The 13,335-nt window shown below is 53.7% G+C and overlaps 1 protein-coding gene across 13 annotated transcripts in view; it reads left to right on the top strand.

Annotated features, from left to right (window-relative positions):
* The window catches only part of TCF25 (TCF25 ribosome quality control complex subunit), a 39,243-nt gene that overhangs the window by 11,206 nt on the left and 14,702 nt on the right, over positions 1 to 13,335 (top strand). For 11 of the 13 annotated variants that reach the window (XR_012429455.1, XR_012429454.1, XR_012429453.1 and 8 more), the window contains exons 4-9: positions 859 to 977; positions 3,059 to 3,124; positions 8,062 to 8,144; positions 9,447 to 9,577; positions 11,022 to 11,121; positions 12,252 to 12,345. Coding sequence is in view for 5 of the 13 variants with exons in the window: in XM_045382125.1 (XP_045238060.1) it covers positions 859 to 977; positions 3,059 to 3,124; positions 8,062 to 8,144; positions 9,447 to 9,577; positions 11,022 to 11,121; positions 12,252 to 12,345 (593 nt within the window). In the remaining 8 variants the exon portion in view is untranslated. The remainder of the gene's footprint in view (positions 1 to 858; positions 978 to 3,058; positions 3,125 to 8,061; positions 8,145 to 9,446; positions 9,578 to 11,021; positions 11,122 to 12,251; positions 12,346 to 13,335) is intronic. The other 2 variants (XM_074028136.1, XM_045382126.1) reach the window with 1 other exon arrangement.

A 13,335-nucleotide genomic window follows, 5' to 3' on the forward strand; every position in this document is an offset into this window, starting at 1 on the left:
CGCCATTCTCCTGCCTCAGCCTCCCGAGTAGCTGGGACTACAGGCGCCCGCCACCGTGCCCGGCTAGTTTTTTGTATTTTTAGTAGAGACGGGGTTTCACCGTGTTAGCCAGGATGGTCTCGATCTCCTGACCTCGTGATCCGCCCGCCTCGGCCTCCCAAAGTGCTGGGATTACAGGCTTGAGCCACCGCGCCCGGCCAAAAAATACGTTTTCATCATTGCCCTTCGTCCCCGTCTGAGTGTGTCCTGAGACGAGAGTGTCGCTAAGTCCCAAACCTGTTCGCTTGACGAGGCGAGCACACCGGGAGGATGTGGGATGCCCAGTTTTTTCTAGGGTCCTTCTGGCTCCGTGATTCTGTCTGTGCTGAGCGCTTCTTAGAAAGCATCTTCTCTTTTTTTTTTTTTTTTTTTTTTTTGAGACGGAGTCTCACGCTGTTGCCCAGGCTGGAGTGCAGTGGCGCGATCTCGGCTCACTGCAAGCTCCGCCTCCTGGGTTCACGCCATTCTCCTGCCTCAGCCTCCTGAGTAGCTGGGACTACAGGCGCCCGCCACCGCGCCCGGCTAATTTTTTGTATTTTTAGTAGAGACGGGGTTTCACTGTGGTCTCGATCTCCTGACCTTGTGATCCGCCCGCCTCGGCCTCCCAAAGTGCTGGGATTACAGGCTTGAGCCACCGCGCCCGGCCGCATCTTCTCATTTTTCTAAATGCGTGTATGGTACATAGTGTTTGACTTACACTGTCCTTTAGGAAGGAAATACAATATAATAGGTCTCTTTTAAAATAAATAATTTTGTTATTGTTACAACATTTAAAATAATGTCAGTGTGGTGATTAAGAGGTTGTTTTGGGGCTTTTAGGAAAACGTACTAGAAGATATTGATCGCATCCTGGAGAGGATTGAGGACAGCACTGGGTTGAACCGTCCCGGCCCAGCTCCCCTGAGCTCCAGGAAGCACATTCTCTACGTGGAGCACAGGTGTGGCCCCCGCCCTTCTCTGCCCCCGCCGTTCTCTGCGGCTGCCACAGAGACTCCGTGGGAGGAAAAGGTTCTCTAAAAAAGGAAAAAGAGGCCGGGCGCGGTGGCTCAAGCCTGTAATCCCAGCACTTTGGGAGGCCGAGGCGGGTGGATCACGAGGTCAGGAGATCGAGACTATCCTGGCTAACATGGTGAAACCCCGTCTCTACTAAAAATACAAAAAACTAGCTGGGCGTGGTGGCGGCGCCTGTAGTCTCAGCTACTTGGGAGGCTGAGGCGGGAGAATGGCGTGAACCTGGGAGGCGGAGCTTGCAGTGAGCCGAGATCACGCCACTGCACTCCAGCCTGGGAGACACAGCGAGACTCCGTCTCAAAAAAAAAAAAAATAAATAAAATAAAAATAAAAAAGGAAAAAGAAAATGTACTATCTTTATTTAAAAATAATAGAGTTTATTGGCTGGGCGCAGTGGCTCACGCCTGTAATCCCAGCACTTTGGGAGGCCAAGGCAAGCGGATCACGAGGTCAGGAGATAGAGACCATTCTGGCTAACACGGTGAAACCCCGTGTCTACTAAAAATACAAAAAATTAGCCAGGCGTGGTGCGGGCGCCTGTAGTCCCAGCTACTTGGGAGGCTGAGGCAGGAGAATGGCGTAAACCCGGGAGGCGGAGCTTGCAGTGAGCCAAGATCGCGCCACTGCGCTCCAGCCTGGGAGACAGAGTAAGACTCGTCTCAAAAAATAATAATAATAATGAGTTTATATTAATCATTTAGGAAATAGACTGGGCCCCGTGGCTCACGCCTGTAATCCCAGCACTTTGGGAGGCTGAGGCGGGCAGATCACTCGAGGTCAGGAGTTTGAGACCAGCCTGGCCAACATGGAGAAACCCCGTCTCTAGTAAAAATACAAAAATTTCTGGGTGTGGTGGCTCACACCTGTAATCCCAGCACTTTGAGAGGCTGAATTGGGTGGAACACCTGAGGTCAGGAGTTTGAGACCAGCCTGACCAACATGGAGAAACCCCGTCTCTAGTAAAAATACAAAATTAGCCAGGCATGGTGCACACCTGTAATCCCAGCTACTGGGGAAACTGAGGCAGGAAAATTGCTTCAACCTGGGAGGCAGAGGTTGCAGTGATCCGAGACTGCGTCATTGCACTCCAGCCTGGGCAACAAGCAAAACTCTGTCTCAAAAGAAAAAAGAAAAAAAAAATACAAACATTAGCTGGATGTGGTGGTGGGTGCCTGTAATTCCAGCCACGCAGGAGGCTGAGGTGGGAGAATGTCTTGAACCCAGGAGGCAGAGGTTGCAGTGAACCAAAGATCATGCCACTACACTCCAGCCTGGGTGACAGAGCAAGACTCTGTCTCCCAAAAAAAGGAAATAGGAACAAGGAGGAAAGGAAGTCAACCATATTTCAGAGGACTTTTAGCTTTACTTCTTACGTATCTGAGAGAGTTCCTTCTTTTTCTTTTTTTTAAGAGACAGGATCTCTCTGTCACCCAGGCTGGAGTGCAGTGTTGTGATCATAGTCCACTGCAGCCTCGACCTCCTGGGCTCGAGAGATTCTCTTGACTCAGCCTCCCAAAAGGCTAGAATTAACAGGTGTGAACCACCACGTCTGGTCAAAAAGTTCCTCCTTATCCTGTCATCCTTGGATGACTGTTCCTCTCTTGGTCTTATAGATGCTTAATGAATTGCTGTCTCTACTTCAGACATTATTGCTAGCTTAAAAAAGACAGTGCCCTGGAGTCAGTTAAGACACAGTAGTGTGGTCTCAGGGTGCGTGCGCTGCCCTGACCCAGCCTCAGAAACAGATGTGTGTCACACCCAGGGCCTCTTGACACAGCGCTCACCGAGCGCCGTCGCAGCAGAGTAACCAGCGGCTTCCCTGTGGTGCCCACAGTGGCGAAGCCTCAACCATGGATGGGGTGGTGATTTGAAAGAAAGGAGGCCTGGAAGCTGCCTTTCAAGCCAAAAATCCATTTTCTTTCCTTGATTATTAGGTGGCTTTCTGAAATTTTTGGAATCATTGTAGAACATAATTTCATGTTTCTTTCTAAAATTTTCAATTCCCTAGACACTTGAATCCAGACACAGAACTGAAAAGGTATTTTGGTGCCCGGGCAGTCCTGGGGGAACAAAGGTAAGGTCCACACTAAACTGTCTTCTCACAGCTGCTTCATTCCTTCTTAGACTCTTGACGGGGTGGTGTTCCCGAAGCCAGTTAACCCCTGAGGGAGAATATTGGAAGCCAGAGTCACACATAACCCTTAGAATTGGGATCTGAAAGGGAGTCCACAGATTGTGTATAACCTTGTCTGTGACTGTGGGTTGTGGAGATACCCAGAGTCGTTGGTCTCCATCCCCAGTGCAAGATTTCAAAAGCCAGACTGGATGTGGTGCTTACGCCTGTAATCCCAGCACTTTGGGAGGCTGAGGCGGGTGGATCACCTGAAGTCAGGAGTTCGAGACCATAGTGAAACCCTGTCTGTACTAAAAATACAAAAATTGGCTGGGCATGGTGGCGCATGCCTGTAATCCCAGCTACTTGGGAAGCTGAGGCAGGAGAATTGCTTGAACCCAGGAGGCAGAGGTTGCAATGAGCTGAGATCACACCACTGCACTCCAGCCTGGGCCACAAAGTAAGACCCCGTCTCAAAAGTTTTCAAAAGCTGTTAAATTTTGAGATTCTAGTTTTGTTGCGGTGGCTCATGCCTATAATCCCGGCACTTTGGGAGGCCGAGGCGGGCAGATCACCTGAGGTCGGGAGTTGGAGATCACCCTGACTAACATAGAGAAACCCTGTCTCTATTAAAAATACAAAAAATGGCCGGGCGCGGTGGCTCACGCCTGTAATCCCAGCACTTTGGGAGGCCGAGGTGGGCGGATCACAAGGTCAGGAGATCGAGACCATGGTGAAACCCCGTCTCTACTAAAAATAGAAAAAATTAGCCGGGCGCAGTGGCGGGCGCCTGTAGTCCCAGCTACTCGGGAGGCTGAGGCAGGAGAATGGCGTGAACCCGGGAGGCGGAGCTTGCAGTGAGCCGAGATTGCGCCACTGCACTCCAGCTTGGGCAACAGAGCAAGACTCCGTCTCAAAAAAAAAAAAAAAAAAAAACAAAACTACAAAAAATTTGCCGAGCGCAGTGGCGGGCGCCTGTAATCCCAGTTACTCGGGAGGCTGAAGCAGGAGAATCGCTTGAAACCGGGAGATGGAGGTTGCGGTGAGCCAAGATCGTGCCATTGCACTCCAGCCTGGGCAACAAGAGTGAAACTCCATCTCAAAAAAAAAAAAAAAAAAGATTCCAGTTTTGCTTCTCAGAGCAAAACTAACATGAAGTTCAGGTTCTGACATAAGTTTCTTTCTTTCTTTCTTTTTTTTTTTTTTTTTTTGGAGACAGATTCTTGCTCTCTCGTGCAGGCTGGAGCTCAGAGGTACGATCCCAGCTCACTGTAACCTCTGCCTCCTGGGTTCAAGCAGTTCTCCTGCCTCAGCCTCCCGAGTAGCTGGGATTGCAGGTGCACGCCACCACGCCCAGCTAATTTTTTTTTTTTTTTTTTTTAGTAGAGATGGAGTTTCACCGTGTTGGCCAAGCTGGTCTCGAACTCCTGACCTCAGGTGATCCACCTGCCTTGGCCTCTCAAAGTGCTGGGATTACACGCGTGAGCCATGGCGCCCGGCCAAGATAAATTTCATCTGTGTCCATTCAGTAGTTCTTAGTGGTTGGGCAGCCCTAGATGAGGATGGCGGGCTGTGATGAGGAGTGCAGGGTCTTTCCGCTCCTTATAGGAGGAAAGGCAGGGTGTCTGCTTCTGGGACTTTATGTAGGAGGCATGTTCCGCCTCTGAACTCTCCATTGAAGTGTCCAGAAGGCTTTGTCTTTTTTTTTTTTTTTTTTTTTAGAGACCTGATCTTGCTGGGTTGCCCAGTCTGGTTTTGAACTCGTGGCCTGAAGTGATCCTCCCATCTCAGCCTCCCAAATAGCTGGGACTACAGGCACATGCCACCGCTAATTTATTTTATTTTATTTTTTGTAGAAACAAGGTCTTACTTTGTTGTCCAGGCTGGCCTGGTGTCAAACTCCTGGCTTCCGATGCTCCTCCCTCCGCCTCCCGAATTGCTGGGATTACAGGCGTGAGCCACCGCGCCCGGCCAGACACATCCTCTTTTATTTGCACGTCTGAGTTCTAAGCATTGTTTTCTTTTGTTTGTTTTGTTTTTTTTTTTTTTTTTGAGACGGAGTCTCGCTCTGTCGCCCAGGCTGGAGTGCAGTGGCCGGATCTCAGCTCACTGCAAGCTCCGCCTCCCGGGTCCACGCCATTCTCCCGCCTCAGCCTCCTGAGTAGCTGGGACTACAGGCGCCCGCCACCTCGCCCGGCTAGTTTTTTGTATTTTTTAGTAGAGACGGGGTTTCACCGTGTTAGCCAGGATGGTCTCGATCTCCTGACCTAGTGATCCGCCCGTCTCGGCCTCCCAAAGTGCTGGGATTACGGGCTTGAGCCACCGCGCCCGGCCTGTTTTGTTTTTTTTTTTTTGAGACGGAGTCTCGCTTTGTCACCCAGGCTGGAGCTCAGTGGTGCAATCTCAGCTCACTGCAACCTCCGCCTCCTGGGTTCAAACGATTCTCCTGCCTCAGCTTCCTAAGTAACTGGGATTACAGGCACGCGCCACCATGCTCGGCTATTTTTTGTATTTTTAGTAGATATGGGGTTTCACCACATTGGCCAGGCTGGTGTCAAACTCCTGACCTCAAGTGATCCGCCCGCCTCTGCCTCCCAAAGTGCTGGGATTAACAGCGCTGAGCCACCGCACCCGGCCTCCCAAAGTGCTGGGATTACAGGTGTGAGCCCCCATGCCCGGCCTAAGCCTTGTTTCTGCACCATGGTATACCCCGGTCATTTCCTTACCCCAGTGGTAGCATGTGTCCAGATGTTGGCTACAGTCCCCCTTGTCTGCAGGCATTTCTGTGAAACTGCCCAAGAATGAGTTTTCCCGTCTTGAGTCACCTGCCAGTGCCCTTCGTTAGAGTCACCAGCTCACACTCAGCGTCTGCCTGGGTCTTTCAGCTTCCACTCGTGTAGATGATGGGGGTCTGGAAATCCGTCATCGTGTGTGGGCGAAGTGTTGGTGTTTTGATTCTGGGTAGATTGAGGATGTTTTCATGTGCTGTTGTTCACACTTTCCCTGGATTTCTAACAGGTTTTGCTTTATATTTTACTTTACATTTTTGGTGTTGGTGTGTTTCCTTGGGAATGTTAGTAAAAAATTGACTTTAAAATGTCTACTTTATTATCTGTATTTCCCTGAGCTGAGGGTTCTGCCTCGTCCCACTCTTTGTTTGCATCTGCTTGGTCTGTCTTTGCCATTTCTTTACATTTTTGCGTGGTTTTATTTCTGCAAATTATAATTATTAATGGTAATTAGTTGACAATAATTGCCTTTATTATTTTTATAGTAGTATTATACTTTTTGTTATATTATTTCTTTAAAAATTTAATTCCTACCAAAAGACTTCCGTGGAGAAGCCACGGTTCCCTTTTTATTCATTCCTTGTCCTGCTCGTCCAAGACAAGGCCTGGCCTGTTTCTGTTTCCGCTACTGGTGGTTCTCTCAGAGTCTCAGAATAACACACGCACCGCTTTTCTTGGGCCCCTGACTTCCCACCATGCCAGCCGGGCCAGCTCATTGCCCTGGCACCTTGGCACTACTCCTGTTGCTCAGGGTGCCTGCCCGCCTTCAGAGCTCGTCCGGACTCCTGTCCCCTGCCCGCTCCCGGCTTCTGCCCAGGCTGCCTCGTTGGGTCCGTTCTGGAGGCCTCCTGACTCGTTTTGTGGGACAGCTGACCTGGGGTCAGGCTGTCCCTGGGGTTCTGTAGACTGGCACAGGAGAGTGCTGAAGGGCTGACTCTCCTAGGCCTGGGCGTGTGCTGCAGGCAGGAGAAGCAGGCTGGGGCCACCTTCACGTCAGGAGGGCCCACCACGCTGGCCTCCACTCTGCAGTGGCTGATCTGGGGGGGCCTGGGGCCAGGGCAGGGATGGCCCCGCGGGAAGGGAATGGCATTGTGCTGACGGTGACTGTGGGCATGGCTGCTGCTGTCCGTGCTGCCACAGCTCCCACGCCCCACCTCTCCTGCACCTGTGTGTTCAGGCAGAGTGCCCAGAGCTCTGTTATGTGGGGGTCTCTGCCACAGGGGTCAGGCCCACCCTAAGCGCTGGTCGGGTGGTATCTGAGCGGGGCGGGTAGGGCAGCATGGAAAAGGCACGGAGCTGCTGTTACATCAGAGATGGTTGGTTTCTTGAGTGATGGGCATGTGGAAATATTAGCATGTTATTCTCTTTCTTTTTGTTTTCTTTTTTTGTTTTCTTCTTGAGACAGGGTCTCGCTCTGTCGCCCAGGCTGGAGTGCTGGGATCACAGGTGCAGACCATCACGCCAGGCTGATTTTTAAAATCCTTCGTAGAAATGGGGTTTTGCTGTCTTGCCCAGGCCAGTCTGGAACTCCTGGGTTCAAGAAATCCTCCCAGCACTTTGGGAGGCCGAGACGGGCGGATCACGAGGTCAGGAGATCGAGACCATCCTGGCCAACACGGTGAAACCCCGTCTCTACTAAAAAATACAAAAAACTAGCCGGGCGCGGTGGCGGCGCCTGTAGTCCCAGCTACTCGGGAGGCTGAGGCAGGAGAATGGCGTGAACCCGGGAGGCGGAGCTTGCAGTGAGCTGAGATCCAGCCACTGCACTCCAGCCTGGGCGACAGAGCCAGACTCCGTCTCAAAAAAAAAAAAAAAAAAAAAAAAAGAAATCCTCCCATCTTGGCCTCTCAAAGTGCCGGGATTATAGGTGTGAGCCACCACGTCGGCCAGAATTGTTTCTCTCTCTGTGGGGCCTTCCCTGCTCCACCCGTCCCGCAGCAGTTGCTGAGGCTTGTTTGCATCCTGTCCCTATTGCATCCCCACCCTGCCACACATGCCTTCTCCGCCCCTCAGTTTTGCTTCCACAGCCCCTGCAGGGATCAGGCAGCCAAGCCTTGGTCCCCACACACCACAGGAAGTAAAGCTGTACCTGTGTCCCGTTCTCCCCAGGCCACGGCAGAGACAGCGCGTGTACCCCAAGTGCACATGGCTGACCACCCCTAAGAGCACCTGGCCCCGGTACAGCAAACCAGGTGAGGGTCTGCAGAGGCTGCTGGGGGTGGGTCTGGGCACTGGCCCGCGTTGGGCACTGGGGGTCATCAGTGCCCCTTGAGCCGAGCCTCTCGCTCCAGGAGCACCGGTGCGCACTGTGTGACTGTTTGTTGCCACACTGAGGGCTTGAGTGCTGGAGGCCTGGCCCAGGACCTCGACACAGAGCCTCCCAGGCACCGTCTTTGTGTGACTGTCTTTTCCTGCAGGTTCTTCCTACCGTTCTGCCATCGACCTTTCCCTTATGGAAGCAATCGAGTTCATTTTAAACTGCAGAATTTTGTATATTATTGCAAACTAATAAGTGCACGTGATTTTAAGATAAATTGCAGCAGTGAAGACAGGCACGGAGTGTTGGGTGCTTGGTGGTGTGTGCGGGGAAGTGTCAGGAGGCCCTCGGGCCAGGGCAGGGATGCCCTGTGGGAAGGGAGCGGTGCGGCGCCCTTGGCGATTGGCTTGGCTGCTGCTGTCAGTGCTGCCGCGGCTCCCGTGCCTGCCTCTCCTGCGCCTGTGGCTCGGGGGGTGCCAGAGATTGCCTGCGCACGTTCTGTAAGGACGCGTCTAAGAGCGAGGCCTGTGCTGTCCAAAGGTGAACGCTGCTGCTCACGGCCCCTTCCCTTCCTAGCAGGAACCCTGAGCGTTGCAGACAGGGGCTCCATGGCCATGTGTTCCTGCAGGACTCGGGCCTTGGGCAGGGCCACAAGATGGTATCACTGCAGGGGCCTATTCCATGAGGTCCTGGGAGGCTGAGCTTTTCTGGTTTATCAGAAGAAACTGGGCCCCGTGCACCCAGTCAGACAGGAGGAGCAGACGGAGAGGGTGGCCACACGCTACAGAGCTCTGTGGCTTCCGAGGCCTGGTGCTGTGGCCGGCTGTGCCACCGCACTGCACCCCGCCCTTCCACGGCCCCCCTGGACATTCACCTCAGTCAGACTTGGTCTGGGGACAGTGCTTGGCCTGGTCAGATCTGGTGACCTGTGAACTGTGTGTGTCCTTGTCCCTGACATTCCCTCCAGGCCAGTGGGGCTTGAGCTGTATCTGAGTTCTGGGGGGAAACACGTCTTGGTAGGAAACTAAAGCAGACAGGACGCCGTCTCCTGGTGTAGACCACACGGCGGGTGTTCTAGGAGGGTGCCCGGACCTGGGTGATATGCATGAGTACACACTCAGGTCAAGTTTGTTGATATCACAGGGGCCTCGTCAAGAACATGAGGGTGAAGGCTGTGCTTGGAGCTGCCCACGTCCCTGCTCCCGGCACACCCTCGCTGAGCACTCTCCCCTCCCAGGTCTGTCCATGCGGCTGCTGGAATCGAGAAAAGGCCTCTCTTTCTTTGCGTTTGAGCACAGTGAGGAGTACCAGCAGGCTCAGCACAAGTTCCTGGTGGCCGTGGAGTCTATGGAGCCGAACAACATCGTGGTGCGTGGTCCTCGCAGCCCCTGACAGGAGCAGGGGCCATGTAGCCACCACTGCCCTCACAATCCCCGGGCAGCCCATCCACCTGTCAGTGATGGAGTCCTCTCTTTACAAACCCCCAGGCCTGGTGCCCCAGGGTCGCGAGACCCTGACCAACCCCGTCTTCAGAACCAGAGGCAGCCCGTCCTCACCCTCTCTGGCCACCCTCACCCCGTCCACGCTGCCTCAAGGCTGTGGTCAGGGGCAGGATGCTTCTGAGAGCTCAGCGTCGTCTCCCCTGTGGGAAAAGCTGCTGCTTTCCATTCCTCTTTCTTTTTTTTTTTTTTTTGAGACGGAGTCTCACGCTGTTGCCCAGGCTGGAGTGCAGTGGCGCGATCTCGGCTCACTGCAAGCTCCGCCTCCTGGGTTCACGCCATTCTCCTGCCTCAGCCTCCTGAGTAGCTAGGACTATAGGCGCCCGCCACCGCGCCCGGCTAATTTTTTGTATTTTTAGTAGAGACGGGGTTTCACTGTGGTCTCGATCTCCTGACCTTGTGATCCGCCCGCCTCGGCCTCCCAAAGTGCTGGGATTACAGGCTTGAGCCACCGCGCCCGGCCTTTTTTTTTTTTTTTTAAGACGGAGTCTCGCTCTGTCGCCCGGGCTGGAGTGCAGTGGCCAGACCTCAGCTCACTGCAAGCTCCACCTCCCGGGTTCCCGCCATTCTCCTGCCTCAGCCTCCCGAGTAGCTGGGACCACAGGCGCCCGCCACCTCGCCCGGCTAGTTTTTTGTATTTTTAGTAGAGATGGGGTTTCACCGTATTAGCCAGGATGGTCTCGATCTCCTGACCTCGTGATCCGCCCGTCTCGGCCTCCCAAAGTGCTGGGATTACAGGCTTGAGCCACCGCGCCCGGCCCCATTCCTCTTTCTTGGGGCGTGGTGGGGAGTTAGGTGGCCCTGGCCTGGGAATGTCAGGTTTGAATTCTTGCTTTAAGTCGTATCATTGGTTCAGCTTAGCAATAATAACTAGCCTGTTTTGAGTTGGGGGATGTTGTGAGTGTCGACCCTGGTAATTCCCATTTGTTTTTGGAGTCGGAGGCTCACTCTCTTGCCTAAGCTAGAGTGCATTGGCGCAGTCTCGGCCCGGGTTCAAGCAGTTCTCCTGCCTCAGCCTCCCAAGTAACCAGGATTACAGGCACACGCCACCACACCCAGCTAATTTTTGTATTTTTATTAGAGACCAGATTTTGCCACGTTGCCCAGGCTGGTCTCGAACTCCAGATCTCAAGTGATCCTCCTGCCTCGCCCTCCTGAAGTGCTGGGATTACAGGCGTGATCCACTGTGCCCAGCCTCCCCTGGTTTTAAATGCCGAAAGAAAGGCGTGCCTGGTAGCTGGGGCCTTGCTGGGTGTCTGTTCCCACGAGGGCTGCGCTTGCCTTTCCTCCAGGGCTGTCCTCCCTTCTGGTAGGTTCTGCTCCAGACGAGCCCTTATCACGTTGACTCGCTCCTGCAGCTCAGTGATGCCTGCCGCTTTCAAGAGGATCAGGAGATGGCTCGAGACCTCGTAGGTAAGGCAGAGCCCCCACCCGTTCCCGTCAGCTGTGGGAGCACCTCAGGCCATCAAGACAGATGCGGTGGTGTAAGATGACGGGGGTTGCCAGGATATCCATGACAGCTTTATTGAGACACAACCCACATAGCACAGAACTTACCCATTGAAAGCTTTTGTTTGTTGTTGGTGTTTAATATATGCCTCAGCCTCCCAAGTAGCTGGGACTACAGGCAGCCGCCAACACACCCGGCTAATTTTTTGTATTTTTTTTTTTTTTTTTGTGACGGAGTCTCGCTCTGTCGCCCAGGCTGGAGTGCAGTGGCCAGATCTCAGCTCACTGCAAGCTCCGCCTCCTGGGTTCCCGCCATTCTCCTGCCTCAGCCTCCCGAGTAGCTGGGACCACAGGCGCCGCCACCTCGCCCTGCTAATTTTCTGTGTTTTTAGTAGAGACGGGGTTTCGCCGTGTTAGCCAGGATGGTCTCGATCTCCTGACCTTGTGATCCGCCCGTCTCGGCCTCCCAAAGTGCTGGGATTACAGGCTTGAGCCACCGCGCCCGGCCGTTTTTTGTATTTTTAGTAGAGACGGGTTTCACCGTGTTCGCCAGGATGGTCTCGATTTCCTGACCTCGTGATCCGCCCGCCTCGGCCTCCCAAAGAGCTGGGATCACAGGCGTGAGCCACCGCATCTGGCCCTCTGGCTTTTATTTACAATAAAGTTTTCAGGGTTCATCCTCATTGTAGCATGGACGAGAACATTGTTCGTTTTTACTCCACCGTGTGGACGACCACGTTTTGTGTGTGTGTCATGAGTTGACAGCCATGTGGGCTGCTGTAAACAGTGGTGCTGATGTCAGTGTGCACGCGCAGCCTCAGGTGCACACGTGGACGGCGGGTTCCGTCAGGACGTGGCGGCAGTTGTGCCTCGTGGTGTTTAAGATGTTTCCGTCTCAAGCTGACAAGTTCTGTGGTTGAAATAAATGCAGCCTGGCATCTAGGGTACCCAGGGTCATGTCTGCCCTCTCAGTGTCCAGAATTCTAGTTTCATGACCTTGCGTCCAGACCTTTCCTTGTTGTCCATCGTCAGAGGAGGGGCCGTGGTTGCTGTGTGTGGCCATGACACCTCCCCTGGCGTCCCTGTGCCTGCAGAGCGAGCGCTGTACAGCATGGAGTGTGCCTTCCACCCCCTGTTCAGTCTCACCAGCGGGGCCTGCCGGCTGGATTACCGCAGACCCGAGAACAGGTGAGTGCAGCCGCCCTGGAGGGACGCAGCTCCCCCTCCCTTCTCCTGCGAGTGAGGCTGGGGGAGGTGCAGCGGGCACCGCATGACTGCCCTCCAGGGTGGACCAGGGCCCACAGGTCCAGAGTGACCCGCCTTGCTCTCTCTGGGCCCAAGGATGGAGGGATTGGATTGGCTCAGCCCAGGTTTACATTTGTCTGTAGATATGCCTGATGCCACTCTGGAGGTCAGAGTGGGAGGTCTGCTGAGCCCAGGAGTTCAAGTCCAGCCTGGGCACCAAAGTGAGACCCCATCTCTTAAAAAATAAAAATAAAATAAATGTTTGTGTTAGAAATGAGCCTGGCTGGGCACAGTGGTTCACGCCTGTAGTCCCAGCGCTCTGGGAGGCTGAGGTGGGAGGATTGCTTGAGCCCAGGTGTCAAGACCAGTCTGAGCAACGTGGCAAGACGCAGTCTGTACGGAACATTTTTTTTTTTTTTTTTTTTTTTTGAGATGAGTCTCGTTCTGTTGCCCCTGCTGGAGTGCAGTGGCACGATCTCGGCTCACTGCAAGCTCTGCCTCCCAGGTTCAAGCAATTTTCCTGCCTCAGCCTCCCGAGTAGCTGGTACCACAGGTACGTGCCACCATGCCCAGCTAATGTTTTGTATTTTTTAGTAGAGAGAGTTTCACCGTGTTAGCCAGGATGGTCTGGATCTCCTGATCTTGTGATCCACCTGCCTCGGCCTCCCAAAGTGCTGGGATTACAGGCGTGAGCCACTGCGCCTGGCCACTACAGAACGTTTTAAAAACTAGCTAGGCCTGGTGGCGCGTGCCTGTGGTCCCAGCTACTTGGGAGGTTGAGGCAAGAGTATCGCTCAAGCGAGCAGGAGGTTGAGGCTGCAGTGAGCCGAGATCGTGCCAGTGCACTCCAGCCTGGGCAACAGAGTGAGACCTTGTCTCTCCAAAAAAAAGGGAAGTGAGACTGACAAACCACATCTCCACAGTGGGCTCTGC

This window comes from Macaca fascicularis, chromosome 20 (genome assembly GCF_037993035.2).
Source record: "Macaca fascicularis isolate 582-1 chromosome 20, T2T-MFA8v1.1".
Lineage (NCBI taxonomy): Eukaryota > Metazoa > Chordata > Mammalia > Primates > Cercopithecidae > Macaca > Macaca fascicularis.